General features: G+C 45.1%; 1 protein-coding gene across 1 annotated transcript; it reads right to left on the minus strand.

The window, feature by feature from the left end:
* Positions 1-1,308: 1,308 nt before the first annotated feature.
* LOC138767992 (gastricsin-like) lies at positions 1,309-20,456 on the minus strand. Its single transcript, XM_069945947.1, has 9 exons — positions 20,347-20,456; positions 13,240-13,396; positions 13,037-13,154; positions 11,215-11,333; positions 10,922-11,121; positions 8,454-8,561; positions 6,162-6,309; positions 2,121-2,219; positions 1,309-1,565 (listed from the first exon to the last, which is right to left on the minus strand). The coding sequence occupies exons 1-9, from the start codon at positions 20,436-20,438 to the stop codon at positions 1,413-1,415; spliced, it is 1,194 nt and encodes a 397-aa protein (XP_069802048.1). The 5' UTR covers positions 20,439-20,456; the 3' UTR covers positions 1,309-1,412.
* Positions 20,457-22,268: the final 1,812 nt, after the last annotated feature.

Raw genomic sequence — 22,268 nt, forward strand, 5'->3', positions numbered from 1 at the left:
TGTGTGAAGATAATTACACCTGGGATATTAAAGCGACTCTGTATCCCCCACCCCATCAAACCCCTAGTACCATCCGTTTGATGAGAGTAAATCTCTACCAGTCGTGTCTTTTAAAATGTGCCTGGTGCCTAGGTTAGAGCAAAAAATTATCTTCTCAACTTGCAGCGCTGTGTCATACTGGCGTGGCCTAGAGTGTCTGTGCCCCAGGTCTGTGACGCCTCTCCTTTCTTTCTCCCTGCCCTCCTCATCATTAGGAACACCTCCAGGCAGGATTTCCATTCACTACCTGTCTAACTGCACATGTGCTATAGCGACACAGGTGCAGTGTTTAGACCAGCGATAAATAGAAAGACTAATGCTGCGTTTACACGGAACGATCATCGTGCAAATTTGCACGATAACTATCGCATTTGAGCGATAATCGTACGTGTAAACGCAGCGAACGATCAAGCGACGAGCGAGAAATCGTTCATTTTGATCTTACAACATGTTCTAAAATCATCGTTCGCAAAAAAATCTCAGATCGTTCCGTGTAAACAGTCTTTCACCAATTTAACCTATGTGCCAGATAGGCTTAAGCAATCACAAAACGATTTTTCCGTACGATATATTGTTCCGTCTGAACGATCGGGCGAATTATCGCTCAATGTAAACGCAGCATAAGGGTGCGTTTACACAGAAAGATTTATCTGACAGATTTTAGAAGCCAAAGCCAGGAATGAATTTGAAAAGAGCAGAAATCTCATTCTTTCCTTTATGACCTGTTCCCTGTTCATAGTTTGTTCCTGGTTTTGGCTTCAAAGATCTGTCAGATAAATCTGTCTGTGTAAACGCAACATAATAGGCTATGTTCACACTACGTATATTTCAGTCAGTATTGTGGTCCTCATATTGCAACCAAAACCAGGAGTGGATTGAAAACACAGAAAGGATCTGTTCACACAATGTTGAAATTGAGTGGATGGCCGCCATTTAATGGCAAATATTTGCTGTTCTTTTAAAACAACGGCTGTGGTATTGAAATAATGGCCGTTATTTACTGTTATATGGCGGCCATCCACTCAATTTCACCATTATGTGAACAGATCCTTTCTGTGTTTTTAATCCACTCCTGGTTTTGGTTGCAATATGAGGACCACAATACTGACTGAGATATATGTAGTGTGAACCCAGCCTAAAAGAAGACTGAAAGAGTTCCCCTTTAATAGAAATGGATAACAAATGTGATGTGTGTAAACCATACCCTTCCTAGACTCCTGTATAGCTCACATGTAACCTTTTCAGTGTTCAGATACATTGTAGAACAAATTTGAATATGACAATTTATTTCCAGCCAATGTGTTTATGCTACTTGTAGAACAGCGGTAACTTTTTATCAACTTTCCTCTGATGGGTGACAGTTCCTTGTGCTCTTACGCTGCCTGGGCAAAGCCCACCCTATTGTTGCTCATGTCATAGACTGAGTAGTACTGCCGCAGGAATACATCTCCCAAAATCCACAGGGGCTGACCATTCTGAGATGGCAGATAGGTTTCCTCAACACCAACGGTACAATAGCCATTATTCTAGAGAAGAAAAAAATTAAAAAATCTGGTGAGAACAATTCTGCGGATTACAGTGCAATATGAACAACCAAAGCCAAGGAGATCGGGGGAAAAAGTCAACCCAGTCAGGTTGCATTCAGACAGGGCAGAATTCTTTCTTGCAGATTTCACTGTAAATCTGAGACTTCTTAAAGGGAAACTATCAGCAGGTGAGACGAATCTATCCTGCTGATAGCCCCCTAATGCGTACAGGGCGCCAAGGGGGTCTATTATCTTCCGCCCCGGCGCACATCCCCACCCTGTCTGCCCGCTCCATTGTTTATTGTTGGAAGGAGCGGGCAGGCCGGAACAGCATGATGGGGGAGAGGCATGCTCCAGGTTCAGGATTACACTGCTAACAGCACGTTCCTGGTTAGATTCCTGGCAGTTCCTTCTAACAAAATCCGCATGTGACAGGTGCATTTTCCAGCAAATTCACTGTGGACTTCACCTCTCTACTGAGAAATCTGTCACAGAATGAGCAGGACACGTCTGCAGCACAATCGGCATGTGTGCACAGCTTTTCTGGCAGCTTACCTGGATTATATACTGAGAGGGTGGAATAGGGAACTGGTTTCCGTTGATGGTGAAGCTGATGGGTGGCAGGTTCTGCACATTGTTACAATTCACCAGGAACTAAAAGTTAAAAGAAAAAAAAAATGTTATTGTAACTTATTAAACACCCGGGAAAAGATTTCCGGGTCCCCAGTATGTGGTTGTAACCTGCTCTTAGTTGCAGACTGGGCTCCTTGCAGGGGTGGGTTCGCCTGGGGACAGGATGGAACTTGTCCCCGGCCGGGTCTTTCAGTGGATGTTTACGGCTGCGGCCACCACGTTTTGGGCTGACCCCAGGCACGCGGAGGATGGGGTGGTTGTGTATTGATCAGATCCTTGGGCGAGCAAGACTTTATAGCTAAAGAGAATGCTGCAGCCGAGCAAAGAGGATGGAGCTTCTGCTGCAGGCAGCATCAAGAGTTCAGGAAGGAATCAGAGTTCTTAGAGATGAAAAAGTGTTTTACTCACATGGGGGGCCTAAACTATATTGGGGCTCCTTCACAGAAGGGGCCTTTACTATATGAGGGCTATACAGAAGGGGCATATACTATTTGGAAGCTACATAGAGACAGTCTATACTTTATGGAATGAAAAGAAGGGAGACAGGGGGCGCTTCCTCGTGTAGTGAAGAATGACCAGGTGGATGGACAAAAGATCTAACAGGGATCCACTCACCTGGGTAGGTTGTGCGAATATTAGGCACAACTCTAAATGCAGCATGTAAGGGTGTACTCCGCAGCTGTACTGGGGGACATCACCACCGACGGTGGGAACGACAAATGTAGATATGTAGTCAACCGACTACAGGACCAAAGACCAAATCCACACCAGAATACGAAGAGCGCTGGAGTATATGCAATTTGCACACACCGGTGCAACCAGAAGTATCCAAAAGTAGATGGCGTAGTAAATCAATGTTCCTTTATTGCAACGCGTTTCGGCCCTATATTATCTAACATGGGCCTTTATCAAAAGGCCCATGTTAGATAATATAGGGCCGAAACGCGTTGCAATAAAGGAACATTGATTTACTACGCCATCTACTTTTGGATACTTCTGGTTGCACCGGTGTGTGCAAATTGCATATACTCCAGCGCTCTTCGTATTCTGGTGTGGATTTGGTCTTTGGTCCTGTAGTCGGTTGACTACATATCTACATTTATACTTTATGGAGGCACAAAGGGAGCCTGTAGTATCTGTGACTGCACAGAGGTAGCCAATACTATAGAAGTTCACAGAGGGTACTTATACTGTATGGAGGCACAGAGGGGCCTAATACTATATGGAGGCACAGAAAATAAATATAGTATATGGAGGCACAGAGGGGCCTAATACTATATGGAGGCACAGCTAGACTTAAAGCGTAACTGTCATTTCCGGGCCATTTTTTTGAAAACATTAACCCCTTAAGGACAGAGCCAATTTCGATTTTTGCGTTTTCGTTTTTTCCTCCTTGTGCTTAAAAGGCCATAGCACTTGCATTTTTCCACCTAGAAACCCACATGAGCCCTTATTTTTTGCGTCACTAATTGTACTTTGCAATGACAGGCTGAATTTTTGCATAAAGTACACTGCGAATCCAGAAAAAAAATAAATGTGTGGGGAAATTGAAAAAAAAAAATGCATTTTGTTTATTTGGGGGAAATGTGTTTTTACACCATTCACCCTGGGGTAAAACTGACTTGTTATATATGTTCCTCAAGTCGTTACGATTAAAACGATATATAACATGTATAACTTATATTGTATCTGATGGCCTGTAAAAAATTCAAACCATTGTCAACAAATATACGTCACTTAAAACCGCTCCGTTCCCAGGCTTATAGCGCTTTTATCCTTTGGTCTATTGGGCTGTGTCAGATGTCATTTTTTGCGCCATGATGTATTCTTTCTATCGGTACCTTGATTGCGCATACACGACTTTTTGATCGCTTTTTATTACAATTTTTCTGGATTTGATGCGACCAAAAATGCGCAATTTTGCACTTTGGGATTTTTTTGCGCTGACGCCGTTTATTGTGCGAGATCAGGAATGTGATTAATTAATAGTTCGTTTGTTTATTTATTTACTTTTATTTATAACCTGGGAAAAGGGGGGTGGTTCAGACTTTTATTAGGGGAGGGGGCTTTTTATTAATAACAATACTTTTTTTTTTTACTTTTACACTTATACTAGAAGCCCCCCTGGGGTTAGGGTTGTTCCCCCCTGGGGTTAGGGTTATTCCCCCCTAGGGGACTTCTAGTATAAGTGCGTTGATCTCTCATAGAAATCTCTGCAGCATAGATATGCTGCAGAGATCCATGAGATAGGCACTCGTTTACTTCCGGCTGCTGCAGCCGGAAGTAAACGAGTGCCGAGCCGGGGACGGCGCCATCTTGGAGCAGTCCCCGGCCGGCTTCAGTTACGGAGATCGCTCCTCCGGGATAACATCCCGGAGGAGCGTTTTCCCCACTAGACACCAGGGATGACGCTGTGTCCGGTAATCGGATGCAGCTGTCATGTTTGACAGCTGCATCTGATTACTGTATTAGCGGGCACGGTGATCGGACCGTGCCCGCTAATACCTGCGGTCCCGGGCTACAAGCGGCACCCGGGACCGCCACGGTTCAGAGCGGGGTTGCGCGCGGCCCCGCTCTGAACGTCCTTAACGGCATCAGGGCGTAAATATACGCCCTATGTCGTTAAGGGGTTAAATATCAACAGTACAAGCGATTTTAAGAAACTCTGTAATAGGTTTTAAAAACCAAAAGAGTTTCCTTCTGGACTGAAAAAGCAATCTCCCAGCCTCCCCCCTCACCTCAGAAGCAGCAGGATTTCTGTGTCCATTATGTGGCTATGGAGAGGGGAGGGGCTGTTAGGAGTGAGTGAGCACAGAGCAGTCCTGCACAGCACAACACCCTGCAATCTTCTCTCAGTAAGTTCATAGATAAGCACTGACCTTTCTGACCCCAGAATCCTGCAGTTTAGGTGCCCAGAGAGTCTACAAACAGCTGACCTTCATGTCACCTCTTCCTGCTCCCTCATCTCCCTCAGCCCCTCTCCCCTCCATAAGGATAGAATGGAGAGAGCAGAACCCGTCTTCACTGGCTTCTCTGTAATGAAGACGTGTTTGCCTGATAATGCACAGATAAGAAGTCGGGGGGGGGGGGGGGGGGATAAGAAGTCGGGGGGGGGGGGGGGGGGGGAGGCTGGGAGATTGCTTCTTGAGTACAGAAGGAGGCTTTTTTGGCTGATAAAACCGATTACAGAGTTTCTTAAAATCGCTTATACTACTGATTTCTGCTGCAATAAAAAAAAAAAATATGACAGTTATGCTTTAACAATTTATGGGGTAACTGTTGGGGCCTATACTATATGGGGGCACAGAAGGGGGCTAATATATGGGGTTATAGAGGAGACCTATACTATATGGGTGCACTAAGGGGGCCAAACTACTATAGGGGAGCAGAGAGATGGGCCTAACAAGGAGGCCTACTACATTGGAGCATACAGGATAGGGTCTATTACCATATGGGGACACTGAAGGGGGCCTAATACTATATGGACATAAAGAACAGGCCTGTAATATAGGGGGCACTAGTTATTTCTTGGTGGATATAGTAGTAGTCAGGGTGTAGCAGTATTATTGGTAATATCAGACTTGGTATACAGGGTTTGGTCAGTATCAGTGTGCTGACAATATTCTTCTTGTACACTGGTGTTGTTTGGTAAGCATTTAGAGATATGCGGACATTACCAAACACAGCAATCTGACTAGTTGTCCCTGTTTGTTTAGCAATCTGCAGTTGTATATGTTGTATATTGGGGGGTATTTTTCTGAATTGGTGATGAGATGATCTTCTCCAGTCCATCCCAGTAGGCTCTGATGCATACGGTTCAGTGATATACAGAGCATGTGTTTTAGATTTGGTTACATTTCTACCATTTTGGATTTGTTTGCTCCAAAAGAAATGTGTAATGATAAAGATAAAGCTAGGTTCATAGACTTAGCAGTAAAGGCTTGAGCTGCTCTTCAGGCTCACCTCTCCATTCTGTCCCTGCTGGGCTCCCAGGTATTGCAGCAGAGTGCCCATGTACTGTTGGGGAACTGTTAGTGGAGAAGTTCCTGTATCCACAATAGCCTGGCAACCCTGACTGCACCATCCTGTTGCTTGTCCATTGATAGCGAACCTGAAAGATACAAGTGTAAAGATTGTCTAAAACCTGTAACATAAAGGGGGAATTTATCAAGTCACATAAGCCAAGTATGTGGGGCATATTTTTATGTAAGGCCGGGTTCACACTGCTTTTTTGCAGTCCATTTAATGTTTACGTTTTATGAGAACAAAACAGCAGATGCAATTGTGTGCAATCCGTTTGGATTTGTTTTTCATTGACTTTCATTATAAAAAAAAATGGATCAAAATGCATCCACCACGTCGACCACGTCTTTGTGTATGCTAAAAAGGATGTGTTTTGGATCCATTTCCGTCCTCCAGTTCAGGACGGCTCATGAAAACAAGTCCCTGGCTGGCTTTATCTGCAACTTTGTAGCTTCTTTGTAGGGCTAAAGGGGTATTCCACTCAAACATAACTTGTGATATGTTGCTGCTCATGGTGAGACTAACAATTCCTTCCATACTTATTATTATCTGTTCCGTCTCCTTCCTCCAATTCTCAGCTGCTGCTTTCTGCTAATAACACAAAATCTGTGTGTGAGCTTTTCTCTCTGTCCCCCCCCCCCTTTGAGATCGCTGATGTGAAAAAGTCCCTGGCAGGCTGTATCTGCAACATTGTAGTTTCTTTGTATTGCTGGGATGGATAATCACAGTGAGGTCATTGGTGACTTGGCCTCACATTAACCTTCCCAGCATTACAAAGAAGCTACAATGTTGCAGATACAGCCTGCCAGGGACTTGTTTACATCAAGTCTCAGAAGGAAGGGGGGAGGGGGAGACAGAGAGAAGGGCACAAACAGATTTTTGTGTTTTGAGCAGAAAGCAGCAGCTGAAAACTGGGGGAAGGAGACTGAATAGATAGCAGCGAGTATGGAAGGAATTGTTAGTCTCACCATGGGCAGCAATGTTATGTTTGAGTGGAATACCCCTTTAAAGGGCTGACACCAAAGTTGCTTTTAAAGGGCTGGTACCAAATTAATTCTTAAAGGGCCAAAACAGGGTTTGTACTTAAAGGGCTGGTACCACATTAGTTATTAAAGGACCATTGCTTAATTTGCTCTTGATGGGCCCATACCCAATTCACTCTTAAATAGGCCGGCACCAAATTCATTTTTAAAGGGCCGGTACCGGATTTGCTCTTAAAGGGACAATACTAAATTCACTGCTAAAGGGCCGGTACTAAATGCACTCTTAAAAGGCCGGTATTCCATTTGCTTTTAAAGGGCCGGTGCAGGTTTTGCACCTATACGGCCAGTGCCACACTCACCCTTAAAGGCTGGTATTAAAGTCGCTGTTAAAGGGCTCATACTGAATTCAGTCTTAAAGGGCCAGTACTAAGCTCGATCCTAAAGAGCCAATATCAGATTTACTCTTAAAGAACCAGCACAGAATTTGCTCCTAAAGGGCCAATATTGAATTTCTCTTGAAGGGCTGACACAAAAGTCACTCTTAAAGGGCAAGTGCCGATTTTGCCCTTAAAGTTCTAGAACCAAAGTCGATTTTAAAGGGCTGGTATTGAACTATGCAATTTAAGGGCCCATACCAAAGAGCCCGACTAATACACCATAAGGGTGCCTTCACACGTACCGTATCGCTGCGTATTTATCGTTGCGTTTTTTACATGCGCGTTTTGATTTTCACATGATTTTCATGTGAAAATCAAAACTCGCATGTAAAAATTGCACCAAAAAAGCAGCGTTAAAAACGCAGCAATACGGTACGTGTGAAGCTACCCTAATTAACAATCCATGACGTTTATTTTTGTTTATTAGGGTAGCTTCACACGTACCGTATCGCTGTGTTTTTAACGCTGCTTTTTTGGTGCAATCTTTACATGCGAGTTTTGATTTTCACATGAAAATCATGTGAAAATCAAAACGCAGCAAACACGCAGTGATAAATACGCTGCGATACGGTACGTGTGAAGCTACCCTAATACACAAAAATAAACGTCATGGATTGTTAAAGGGTTAAAGTTTTTCTTAAAGGGGTGCTCTTGGAAGTCACTTTTGAAGGGCACTCTTTTCAAGCACTATATATTTTCTCCTTGAAATGTACATCTAGACCCGTCTTATTTACTGTCCATTGATCACCATACAGTAGACCCCTATACACCCCCAAAAGATCAAACTGTAGCAAGAAATAGGAACAACTTACTCTTGAATTCCGATTTGCCAGTAAACTTCTTGTGTGACGGGAGCCCAAAGGATCTGTCCTGAGTACAGGCTGTTATCCACCCCACCGAAGATCACTTCACCTGATTGACTATAAGAAGACACCTGATTGACTATAAGAAGACACCTGATTGACTATAAGACGACACCTGATTGACTATATAAGAGTTCACCTGTAACCATTGGGAATAGAGTAAATTCCTTTAAGTTTCAATGGTCTCAGGTTACTGACTGTAGTGCCTCCCTCCAGTGTGGTGCAGCTGTGTATATATGTATGTATATATATATATATATATATATATATATATATATATGTGTGTGTGTGACCCATCGCTAAAGGTCATAGCATGCACACTGGTATCTATAGATCTTCCTACATCTCTGATTTTGTGCAGTTTAATATTTAGCAGATTATCTATATGTTGTATAGAGAGGACAGCAGCATTGTTACCATGATAGATGGGTAAAACTATATAATACCTTTAGCTAGTTTATTTACACAGGTGTAAGCGGTTTATTGCTGTATACCAGATGATGTCTGCGCCTGTATTACAACTATTTATATGGTTTATTATTTATTTAGGTTACTTCTCTTTTTAGGTGTTATTTTTCAGTCATAACCAAGTATGATTAGGCTGCATATTGTGTGACTTGCATTTTCATTACTCATTGTTGTCAGAATTGGCCAATGATGTAATTTACACTGACTCCACTAGATGGCAGCAGTGACTCATCATTGAGATTGTGTGTGATGCAATGTACACTGGTTCCACTAGATGGCAGCAGCATCTCATTATTGACATTTTATAAGCGATGGATGAATATTATTGCTACAGAAGGGCTCGCACAGGTCGCCTGTTTTGGAATTAATTAAGGGGAAATACCTTGCACTGATTCTTGCACTATTTGTCCAGCGTTGGCACTTAAACTTATCTTTGTATTATAATCAGGTGCAGTTGTGGTTTGTCAGTTGTTATTATTATTATTATTCTGTGCATATTGCGCACATATACGCTATATAAAACATGCACTTTCTGCACTTTATTGGAATAATACATCCCTCCATTGTAATTGAATGTATTTATTGATGGCAATAGAGAGATAAACAGATTGCTATTGGTCACCTGACCAATCAGGGGTTGTTATGTCATGTGTGATATTTGTTGGACAGCAGTTTCACCCACAATATGCCCCCAGCCCCCTCCGGTCTGTGTCAGCACGGACGGGCAGAGGAGGGAAGTGGAGTAAGGTAGGACCCTTCCTGCTCTCCGGAGATCCCCTTTACCCTACTGATAGAGTCTGCTGTGTTAGGGTCCGTTTACACAGAAAGATTATCTGACAAAGATTTGAAGCCAAAGCCAGCAGTGGATTTGAAAAGAGGAGAAATCTCAGTCTTTCCTTTATGACCTGATCTCTGTTTATAGTCTGTTTCTGGCTTTGATTTCAAATCTTTGGCAGATAATCTGTCAGATAATCTTTCTGTGTAAATGGACCCTAGCACAACTGCATTAAGCTGTAGAAGTAATCAGATTATTGCTTATAAGAGTCCCCCAGGAGGACATGAGGCGTGAGACTCGCTTAGATCGCTAGTTATAAGAGGGTGAAGCGCACAGCAGCGCACTACACTCCATTCCCGCCATAGAGTATAATGCATCGAGTGGTGGCGAGTGCACGTCACCCGCTTATAACTCACGGTCGCAGCACTGACACCCGATGAGATCTAAAAGTTGGACATGTGTGGACGACACAGCAAAGGTTTACATAAATGACTGCACCACTCAAGTACTTTAACCTGAGGGACCATTATATTTGGTTTTATTTTTTATGTAAATCAGATATGTGGAGAATAGACCATCAGGTACATTTTCACCTTAGCCGCTCAGTGCCGGTGCAGGGACCCCGGTGGCATGGTCCTTTTTTTTGAAACATCGCCCAGTTCCCGCACTTGGTGCCGGTCTGGGCTGGGGCTCGGAGCATAGAACCGGGCTGGGGCTCAGAGCATAGAGCCGGGCTGGGGCTCGGAGCATAGAGCCGGGCTGGGACTCGAAGGATAGAGCTGGGCTGGGGCTCGGAGCATAGAGCCGGGCTGGGGCTCGGAGCATAGAACCGGGCTGGGGCTCGGAGCATAGAACCGGGCTGGGGCTCAGAGCATAGAGCCGGGCTGGGGCTCGGAGCATAGAGCCGGGCTGGGGCTCAGAGCATAGAGCCGGGCTGGGACTCGAAGGATAGAGCTGGGCTGGGACTCGAAGGATAGAGCTGGGCTGGGGCTTGGGAAAAGAACGGTGCCAAGTGCGGGAACCTGGCAGCATTTCAAAAAAAGAACAGCACCACCGAAATAAAAAATAGGGATAGCAGTGTACGGTACCTGATGGTCCATTCACTTTAATAAATGATCAGTATCTCTCTTTCTCTGTCTTTGCTGCAAGTATTTATATACAGTATTTACTGTACCTGCCCATGTAGACACTAAAGATTGGATAGCTGAGTAGGTTCTGCTGCAACATTCCTTGCATAGCTGTAGTGGCGCCCCCTGCAGACATGGCAGGGTATGCCATTCCAAAGATCCCATCAAACTTCGAGTAGTAGAAACTGCTGCCGCTTTCCGTATAGGTCATCCCAAATTCCTGGTTAGTGATGGACAGTCCTTGGACCTAGGTGAGATATAGGTGAAGTATATATATATATGTGTATTATAGAGGTACAGGATAAGTACAGTAAGGTCAGATGCAGCACTATATACTTACAGTAACCGTGTCATATCCAAAGACGCCGCTGACACTGCCGCTGCCATAAGACATGGTGAACTGTTGTCCATTGGATGTATAGGTGGAGGACTGGCTAGGGTTAAATACATTGTGGTTCCCTATAGAAATATAAAGTGACTATTAGGTTCAATTATAAATCTTCTCAGAAAATGTAAATGTTCTAGGTAAACTGTCCAGAGCAGGAGAGGTTTTCTATGGGGGCAGTTCCTGACATGGACAGAGGTGGCAGCAGAGAGCACTATGTCACACTGGAGAGAATACACCACTTCCTGCAGGACATACAGCAGCTGATAAGTACAAATCTCTGGCACCAGTTGATTTACTGTAAAAACATTTTTTTTTTATGAGCTACCCCTTTAATTGAAACAATTTTAACAGTTTTTTTTTTAAGTAGAAGCTTTAAAGGGGTACTCTGGCCATTACAATATTTGATATATTGGTTAAAACATAATAAACATTCTATTCTTACATCCTCTGGGTTCTGCAGCGTCTTCAGGTTCCCTGCTGAACGGCCAATCACTGTCCCCAGCCTCTACCTGGCAGCTCAGCCAATCACTGGCCCCAGCCTCTACCTGGCAGCTCAGCCAATCACTGGCCCCAGCCTCTACCTGGCAGCTCAGCCAATCACTGGCCCCAGCCTCTACCTGGCAGCTCAGCCAATCACTGGCCCCAGCCTCTACCTGGCAGCTCAGCCAATCACTGGCCCATCCTCTACCTGGCAGCTCAGCCTATCACTGGCCGCAGCCTTGTCCTTGCAGTAATAGCCCAGCCAATCACTGGCCGCAGCCTCGTCCTAGCAGTGACAGCTCAGCCAATCACTGGCAGCAGCCTCATCCCACTTCAGTCAGTGATTAGCTAACCGGGACCAGAGACACCACGTATCTGTGGAGCCTGGTGAGGGGAGAATAGGATGTTTGTTATATTGTATGCAGGGGGAAGCAATAACAATATAGAAAACATTCTAAATGGCTGAAGTATCCCTGTAAGAACGGTGTGAGAGAAAACTGCAGCATGCTGCATATACCAACCAAGTGATGACAGACACCACAAACCATTGCGGGAAGATATGCATACTCTGTGTGTGTGTGTGTGTGTGTGTGTATATATATATAATATATATATATATATATATATATATATATATATACACTGTATCTTTTATAGCTTTCAGGAAACATTGTGAAAAACAAATAACAAATTAGGTTTCCTGTATATATAGAAGTGAATGAGGCAAAAAACTGATGTCACCAAGTTTAGTGAATCCTGTTTGTCTCTGCTGTATCCTTCATGTATAGTAGAGCCCAGCACTGTACAGTATGCTCTCCCGCTCTCACCATGTTATTATGTCTTGTTATATCGTTTTCTCGGCGCTAATTACTATAATTCACATTATATTACAGTCTAAGATCTCTTGTCGGTATGTTCAGACGGACGCAGAACATTGCTCAGCTCTATAACTTTAATTTGCCAGTACTCATCCTAGTTTTTCAGTTGCACGGATCTATAGCGTGTCGATAGGTGTCTGTAGCGTCTATACTGTATTCAGTCATCAGAGAGTTGGATGTACTTATTCATGAGCTTACTGTAAGCCCACACAGAAGTCATATCAAAAGAGAATGTCATATGACTGCAATTTACTTCTAATAAAAAAATCTCCAGTCTTCCAGTACTTTTCAGCTGCTATATGCCCTGCCCTACACACACACACACACACACACTGCCCGTATCCCCTAATAAGCCATATGGAAAGGAGTTTTCTTCAGGTTCTTTGTAATACTAGAGCATAGCGGCTGGTTCTCACCACAAGCAGCGCTCTGACAGGAGGCCGATGGAACCCAGAGGTTGGAAGATCCAGTGTCAAAAAGAACCAAGAAGTTTTGGGGTGGTGTGCCAATGCTGATCTGTCCGTAATAATATGTCTGAAAAGAAGAGACAAGTCAGTGCCCACATATCCTGTATATCTCTGCTTCATCTATATGTATCTATCTATGTATTCCCACTTACATCCATGTACATGGGTTCATAGGCTACAGCAAAATCCATCTTTTGGTTGAAGTGATATTTAAGTGCGGGGTCCCGTCTGTGAGTCTTCATATAGTGGTCCAGGACTCCTTGCTCCCGCATGTTATCCCGTGCGGACTTGTATCTATGTAGAGGGACTCTGACACAGAGAGGAAGAGCTTAGCATCACCGTATCATGTTGGTGAGTGCCTCACAACTGCTTAATACCGAGTTGTGATAAGGTATATATATATATATATATATATATATATTTTGAGGGATTCGGTTTGTTCCATGTTTAAGGGACCTTTCTATATTCTTTACTGAGACAATGCAAAGTATTGTTTTACCTGCTGTCAACTATGGCGTTTTTTTTTCATATTCAACTGTTTTTATTGAGAAGAAAAAGTGCACACAAGTGGAAATCCATACGTAAGACATAATGCAAATGACAAGCAGGTAAGTGCATCCGAGGCCTGAACGCCAATGTACAGCAGTTGGAGCCAGCTATCAGTTATCTAGACAGTGACTAAAGTAGTCAAACAAAATAATCCAACAGTAAGGTCCAAGAAGAAGCAGCGCGAACAAACTATGGCGTTTTTTAAAAGTACACAGATGCTCACAATCTATCACAATCTATCACACAGACCTCCAGTCGCACAGACCTCCAGTCGCACAGACCTCCAGTCACACAGACGTCCAGTCACACAGACCTCCAGTCACACAGACGTCCAGTCACACAGACCTCCGGTCACACAGACGTCCGGTCACACAGACGTCCGGTCACACAGACGTCCGGTCACACAGACCTCCGGTCACACAGACGTCCGGTCACACAGACCTCCGGTTGCACAGACCTCCGGTCACACAGACGTCCAGTCACACAGACCTCCAGTCTCACAGACCTCCAGTCGCACAGACGTCCAGTCGCACAGACCTCCAGTCGCACAGACGTCCAGTCACACAGACCTCCAGTCACACAGACGTCCAGTCACACAGACCTCCAGTCACACAGACGTCCGGTCACACAGACCTCCGGTCACACAGACGTCCGGTCACACAGACCTCCGGTCACACAGACCTCCGGTCACACAGACCTCCGGTCACACAGACGTCCGGTCACACAGACCTCCGGTCACACAGACCTCCGGTCACACAGACGTCCGGTCACACAGACGTCCGGTCACACAGACCTCCGGTCACACAGACGTCCGGTCACACAGACCTCCAGTCACACAGACGTCCAGTCACACAGACCTCCAGTCACACAGACGTCCAGTCACACAGACCTCCAGTCACACAGACGTCCAGTCACACAGACGTCCAGTCACACAGACGTCCAGTCACAGACCTCCAGTCACACAGACGTCCAGTCACACAGACCTCCAGTCACACAGACGTCCAGTCACAGACCTCCAGTCACACAGACGTCCAGTCACACAGACCTCCAGTCACACAGACCTCCAGTCACACAGACGTCCAGTCACACAGACCTCCAGTCACACAGACGTCCAGTCACAGACCTCCAGTCACACAGACGTCCAGTCACACAGACCTCCAGTCACACAGACGTCCAGTCACACAGACCTCCAGTCACACAGACCTCCAGTCACACAGACCTCCAGTCACACAGACGTCCTGACGTCTGTTCATGTTTAGACACAGTTGCATATTACATTTATAAGATGGATATTTCTATTGGTCTATAACAGTGCTTATTAAACTGTGAGGCGCCCCCCAGTTGCTGGGGAGGCAGTTTCTTACAAAGGTGACCATGCTGCACAGTCCTTTCCCTGACGCCAACAATCTCTGCTTTAGGAACATTATTGACTCATGTACTTATTATAATGATATACAGAGATTAGGAGACAAATGGAGGGTAGACTGAGCAATAGCTTTTATATGGTGAGGCCCCGGCATCCTCCTGGTCAGTCTGGTGAGGATCCGGCATGCTCCTGGTCAGTCTGGTGAGGCCCCGGCATCCTCTTGGTCAGTCTGGTGAGGCCCCGGCATCCTCTTGGTCAGTCTGGTGAGGATCCGGCATGCTCCTGGTCAGTCTGGTGAGGCCCCGGCATCCTCTTGGTCAGTCTGGTGAGGCCCCGGCATCCTCTTGGTCAGTCTGGTGATGCCCCAGCATCCTTTTGGTCAGTCTGGTGATGCCCCGGCATCCTCCTGGTCAGTCTGGTGAGGCCCCGGCATCCTCTTGGTCAGTCTGGTGAGGCCCCAGCATCCTCTTGGTCAGTCTGGTGAGGCCCCGGTATCCTCTTGGTCAGTCTGGTGAGGCCCCGGCATCCTCTTGGTCAGTCTGGTGAGGCCCCGGCATCCTCTTGGTCAGTCTGGTGATGCCCCAGCATCCTTTTGGTCAGTCTGGTGATGCCCTGGCATCCTCTTGGTCAGTCTGGTGAGGATCCGGCATGCTCCTGGTCAGTCTGGTGAGGCCCCGGCATCCTCTTGGTCAGTCTGGTGAGGCCCCGGCATCCTCTTGGTCAGTCTGGTGAGGCCCCGGCATCCTCTTGGTCAGTCTGGTGATGCCCCAGCATCCTTTTGGTCAGTCTGGTGATGCCCCGGCATCCTCCTGGTCAGTCTGGTGAGGCCCCGGCATCCTCTTGGTCAGTCTGGTGAGGCCCCAGCATCCTCTTGGTCAGTCTGGTGAGGCCCCGGTATCCTCTTGGTCAGTCTGGTGAGGCCCCGGCATCCTCTTGGTCAGTCTGGTGAGGCCCCGGCATCCTCTTGGTCAGTCTGGTGATGCCCCAGCATCCTTTTGGTCAGTCTGGTGATGCCCCGGCATCCTCCTGGTCAGTCTGGTGAGGCCCCGGCATCCTCTTGGTCAGTCTGGTGAGGCCCCGGCATCCTCTTGGTCAGTCTGGTGAGGCCCTGGCATCCTCTTGGTCAGTCTGGTGAGGCCCCAGCATCCTCTTTGTCAGTCTGGTGATGCCCCGGCATCCTCTTGGTCAGTCTGGTGAGGCCCCGGTATCCTTTTGGTCAGTCTGGTGATGCCCCGGCATCCTCTTGGTCAGTCTGGTGAGGCCCCGGTATCCTTTTGGTCAGTCTGGTGATGCCCCGGCATCCTCCTGGTCAGTCTGGTGAGGCCCCGGCATCCTCTTGGTCAGTCTGGTGAGGCCCCGGCATCCTCTTGGTCAGTCTGGTGAGGCCCTGGCATCCTCTTGGTCAGTCTGGTGAGGCCCCGGCATCCTCTTGGTCAGTCTGGTGAGGCCCCAGCATCCTCTTGGTCAGTCTGGTGAGGCCCCAGCATCCTCTTTGTCAGTCTGGTAAGGCCCGGCATCATTTTGTCCGTTGGGTGAGGCTCCAGTAGAAAAAGTTTGAGAAGCACTGGTCTATAAAATGAGGATGCTGGGACTAGGGGAAAATGTATGTAAATGGTTAACTGGCCGAGTAATAGAATACATAGGGGTCATCAATGAGACATACTCAGATTGGGTCACAGTTACTAGTGGGGTACAGCAGGGGGCAGTATTGGGTCACAGTTACTAGTGGGGTACAGCAGGGGGCAGTATTGGGTCACAGTTACTAGTGGGGTACAGCAGGGGGCAGTGTTGGGTCACAGTTACTAGTGGGGTACAGCAGGGGTCAGTATTGGGTCACAGTTACTAGTGGGGTACAGCAGGGGGCAGTATTGGGTCACAGTTACTAGTGGGGTACAGCAGGGGGCAGTATTGGTTCACAGTTACTAGTGGGGTACAGCAGGGGGCAGTATTGGCTCCACTTCTTTTTAGTATGTTTATTAATGACCTTATAGAGGGGCTACAGAGTAATATCACTAAACTGGGTAAAGTAATCGCCACAGATGAGAAGAAATAATATTACAGAGGAGAAGGACATAATATTACAGAGGAGGATAGTATAATATTACAGAGGAGGGGGTATATTATAACAAAGTAGGAGGATATAATATTACAGGAGAGGAGTTTATAATATTACAGAGGAGGATAGTATAATATTACAGAGGAAGGGGTATATTATAACAAAGTAGGAGGATATAATATTACAGAGGAGGAGAATATAATATTACAGGAGAGGAGTTTATAATATTACAGAGGAGGTTAGTATAATATTATAGAAGGACGATGGTATAATATTACAGATGAGGAGAATATAATATTGCAGAGGAGAAGGACATAATATTACAAGGTAGGAGGGTAGAGAAGAAATCAGGCGATACCTTTTGGAGGCTAACTGAGTATATTTGAGTGTAAGCTTTCGAGAGTCTCACTCAAATATACTCAGTTAGCCTCCAAAAGGTATCGCCTGATTTCTTCTCTATTCTTCTGATTTCTATGGCTAACACGGTACAACAATACTCAAGGTAGGAGGGTATAATATTACAGAGGAAGAGGATATAATATTACAGAGGAGAAGGACATTATATTACAGGGGAGGAGGGTATAATATTATAGAGGAGGAGAATATAATATTACAGAGGAGGAGAATGTAATATTACAGAGGGATTTGGAGAAGAATATTATAGTATAATATTACAGAGGAGGGGAATATAATATTACAGGGGAGGAGAGTATAATATTACAGAGGAGGAGAATGTAATATTACAGAGGGATTTGGAGAAGCTGGAGGCTAGGGCAGAGAAATGGAAAATCAAGTTTAATGTGGAAAAATGTAAGGTTATGCATTTGGGCCATAGAAATACAGTTCTGGGCTAAATAAAAAAACGCTGGGTAAAACTGCTTCAGAAAAGGGGTTATTGGTGCACAGTAACCAGTGATCAGTAACCAGTGATCAGGGCCAGGAAGCAGCTGCCAAGTCTAATAACATCATGGGAGGGGGAGGCATCAAAAGAGGCCGAGATGCTAAATATAAGAACATAGTTTTGCCTCTTCATAAATCACTGGTCAGACCACATATGGTATATACTGTATACAGCATCGGGCGCCAGTATATAAGGAGGACATGGCTGACCTGGAGCGGGTGCAGAGGAGGGAGACCAAGGTCTCAGGGTAATAGGTGGGTTACAGTCAGGGCTGTATTTGCCATTAGGCACTTGTGGTCCTGTTGAGGGGGCCGGGACCTTCAGTGAGTTATTTAAAAAAGAAATTAATTAAAAAACTGATTTTTTTAATGGATTCCTCTTTTCAGTGAATATAATATGATAAATACTATAGATGTACTGTAGCTGCTGCCAGGCTGCAGCCTGGAGAACTAGACAAAAATAAAACATTCATCATCAGAACTGATGCGAACTTTACCTGCAGATTAGCATTTTACATATGTTGTGGATTTATAAATTGTTTTAATACCTTCTGCCTATAGTGATGAGATCCACTAGAGATCTTTCTAGTGATCTCCTTACACCTAAGCCTGTAACCATGACAACCAGGGGCATCCTCTACCTTTAGAGGAAAGAAGGTTTCACCATCAGCACAGACGCAGATTTTGTACTTTAAAAGCAGTGTGAATATGGAACTCTCTATATTCTTTACTGTAAGAGCAGTGAGACTATGGAACTCTCTATATTCTTTACCATAAGAGCAGTGAGACTATGGAACTCTCTTTATTCTTTACTGTAAGAGCAGTGAGACTATGGAACTCTCTTTATTCTTTACCGTAAGAGCAGTGAGACTATGGAACTCTCTTTATTCTTTACCGTAAGAGCAGTGAGACTATGGAACTCTCTTTATTCTTCACTGTAAGAGCAGTGAGACTATGAAACTCTATATTCTTTACTGTAAGAGCAGTTAGAATATGGAACTCTATATTCTTTACTGTAAGAGCAGTGAGACTATTGAACTCTCTATTATTTACTGTAAGAGTAGTGACACTATGGAATTATCTATATTCTTTATACAGACAAAAAGAGAAAATAACGCTGCACCTCACACCTATGGCTGATACTAATGCTTCTCAGCTACATTTAAAAACAAACTCCAGGATGTTGGTATATAATTTGATCAGACCATATTGCCCCATGTACCAGCGCGCAGGTCTCCTGGCTCACATGGGTTCCTATACTAACTCACCACTGTGTCAGTCAACGACCGCTATCCCCGCAAGGCATGCACAACCAGGGAAGGGAGGCCATAGAACGGCCCTGCAGCCCCACTGTCACAGGACCAATACCCAGAGGCCCCCGTAAATCCCCCACACTTGTGTTGTTTGGTGACAGCTTTCTCCGCCGGCGGTGCCTGCTGGGATTTACGGGGGCCTCTGGGTATTGGTCCTGTGACAGTGGGGCTGCAGGGCCGTTCTATGGCCTCCCTTCCCTGGTTGTGCACGCCTTGCGGGGATGGCGGTCGCTGACTAACACGGTGGTGAGTTAGTGTAGGGAACCATGTGAGCCAGGAGACCTGCACGCTGGTACATGGGGCAATATGGTTTGATCAAATTATATACCAACATCCTGGAGTTTGTTTTTAAATGTAGCTGAGAAGCATTAGTATCAGCCATAGGTGTGAGGGGCAGCGCTTTTTTCTCTTCTTGTCCGTATCTATATTCTTTACTGTAAGAGCAGTGAGACTATGGAACTCTCTATATCCTTTACTGTAAGAGCAGTGAGACTATATAACTCTCTTTATTCTTTACTGTAAGATTAGTTAGACTATGGGACTCTCTATATTCTTTACTGTAAAAGCAGTGACATTATTGAACTCTCTGCCACATGTTGCTGTCATGGCATATTCATTATTTAAGTACAGGGGAGGCCTGGATGCTTCTCTATAAATATAATATTACAGGTTATGGCCACTAGGTTACATGTGATCGGACGTGGATCCAGGGATTATTCTGAACACCATATTAGAGTCAGAAAGGATTTTTTTTCCCTCCCAGGATTTTTTTCTCCTCTCCCTGCTCTGTGTCACGTGATCAGTCTGGCTTATAATAGAGCTCTATGGAGCGCAACTGATAAGTCTGACTGATCACGTGACAGAGCCAGTAGAGTACCCGCTTAGCGTGGTCTTCCCCCGGCTCGATCTCCCGATTGGTAGGGGTCTCAACACTCAGACCTGGACCGATCAAAACTTTTAATATGCCTCTATGACATGTCAAAAGTTTTGTGAAACAACAATGACGCTTCAAAGCTCAGACCTCGGCCTACATCAGCATATGATATATAAGATGTAATAAATGGCTGGCACTCACCTCACCAGCCCCTCTGCCAGCTGGAGGCAGATAAAAGCCAACACCACCCACTTCATGTTTCCTGTCTCTTCTCTCTTAGGAAGTCCCATCATCTGATTCAACCCCCTTATATTACACGGACAGACCTATGGCCTCCTCGTTGTTCATAGTTCTACCAATCAGATTGCTTATCTGGCCGGTGCAGAAATTCCACCCGAGTCCCCCACTGATAAGAGCGATGGGGATGATAGAATGTGTGGAACAATTGTTGGCAGCTAATAATTATTTCTATATTCACCTTGAGCTATAACCTTGCTGCAATAAAATATTAAAGTATACTGGAACCGGACATCAGAATGGAAATCTACTATCAGTGTAAAGTGTTTGACTAGCGATAGCAATAAATCAATACTTAGTATTAGATATGCAGTTATGTATTTACTCGTGATTAGAACCCATGCCGACCCAATGACACTTTTTCCTCTTTTATTACTAGAATTACTTTGGCACATATTCCCTTAAAGGGCCCTCTATGTTTTATGATTCTTTTTTGTTAGGTTTTCCTGCATCTGTGGAAAGAGAGAGCAGCAAGTGATGAGTTCCCCCTGCACCACGTCCACAGGGAAAATTAGTCTTAATCCAGTGCCCATTGTAATTACAGATTACCTGTGTCAAGTGATGTGTCCTCCAGAGACATTTTATATCACCGTTTACCCATCTTCAGTCCTTAAAGGGGTTGGCTACTTGATAGTAAAATAGTTTAGTTTACATTATTAGTGTGGTGCACTCCTGTGAGGCTCGACTAGTCACTTGCCAGATGGTATTGTGTGAAGCCACTGCTGTGGAAAAATGCGAAAGGTAACGGCATCAAGGCGTTGATAAAGTGCAAAAAAGTGTGTTTATTCCCTCATGGCAATAGCATAGCAGCAACGTTTCGACCAAAAAGGTCTTTCTCAAGCTGATACAATATACAAGTGAACAGAGTATATATACATCATACAGCCAATCATATGTTTAAGCTAGCAAATAGTTGCCAAGTACATAATTAACTTTATTAACCCTCACCACCAAAAACAGTGTATCAGTGAGCATATATAACTTACATATTAAAAGCAGAAAATATCCCCAGGACTTGTATCCAACCGACTCCATGGTATAGCTAGAGCGCGCAAACATCGGCGTCTTGCCGGTGTCACTGCGCAGGTGCAGGGTATAGCCAATCGGCAGTCCGCTGATGACATCACATCGGTCAGCTGACCGGTGCTATGGCAACCGCGACGCTCGTACAGCATGATAGTACAAAAAGAAAAAAAAAAGAAGAAAAACGAAATGAAGACAACAGTCATGATTCAGTCCACTTAGCGGATGGAACATAATTACTCCTGTGTAGCTCCAACATAAAAAATGCAAAAATGTAATTGATGATCGTTGCGGGCACATCCATCGGCATATGTCGGTGACAAACCGCACTCGTGGGAACTGTCACAATACAGCGTTAACCTTCCTGTGTAACTCCACCATAAGAGGCACGGTTCTCAATCCTTATGGCTCATCCATCGGCACAAAACCGCATCAGTGTGTATTGTCCCAACGTATATCATCATGTCCTATAAGGCTTCCGGATGGACACGGAGGTCATTAGAGAGATGTATAAGTCAATGTCTTGCGTGGTGACTCAGAAGTTCCTGGCGGCTATATGTAGAGTTTCCATAGCTAGAAGTATGGCATAGTCGCCGTAACCATGGCATCATACGCTTGGCAGCCCACACGTCACTATCACCGTTTCCCACCAAACCGTGGAGATCATGCAGGTTTCAGAGTCCACTCCGGGCTTTCCATCCCTGCTAACCGGTGATTAACTAGTAACATGTCACGCAGCTCACCTGATCCATTCCGGACTATATGCCATCATGAGCCCCATCATATTCATGCCTATGCGAACA

Source organism: Dendropsophus ebraccatus, chromosome 11 (assembly GCF_027789765.1).
Source record: "Dendropsophus ebraccatus isolate aDenEbr1 chromosome 11, aDenEbr1.pat, whole genome shotgun sequence".
In the NCBI taxonomy this organism is placed as follows: domain Eukaryota; kingdom Metazoa; phylum Chordata; class Amphibia; order Anura; family Hylidae; genus Dendropsophus; species Dendropsophus ebraccatus.

Coding starts and splice junctions, on each gene's coding strand:
- LOC138767992 (XM_069945947.1), bottom strand. CDS start 20,438: ATGATGGGACTTCCTAAGAGAGAAGAGACAGGAAACATGAAGTGGGTG. Junction 8,562..10,921: donor TTTAGTGTCTACATGGGCAG/GTACAGTAAATA, acceptor GTCTTCTTATAG/TCAATCAGGTGAAGTGATCT. Junction 6,310..8,453: donor TGGCAAATCGGAATTCAAGA/GTAAGTTGTTCC, acceptor TGTATCTTTCAG/GTTCGCTATCAATGGACAAG.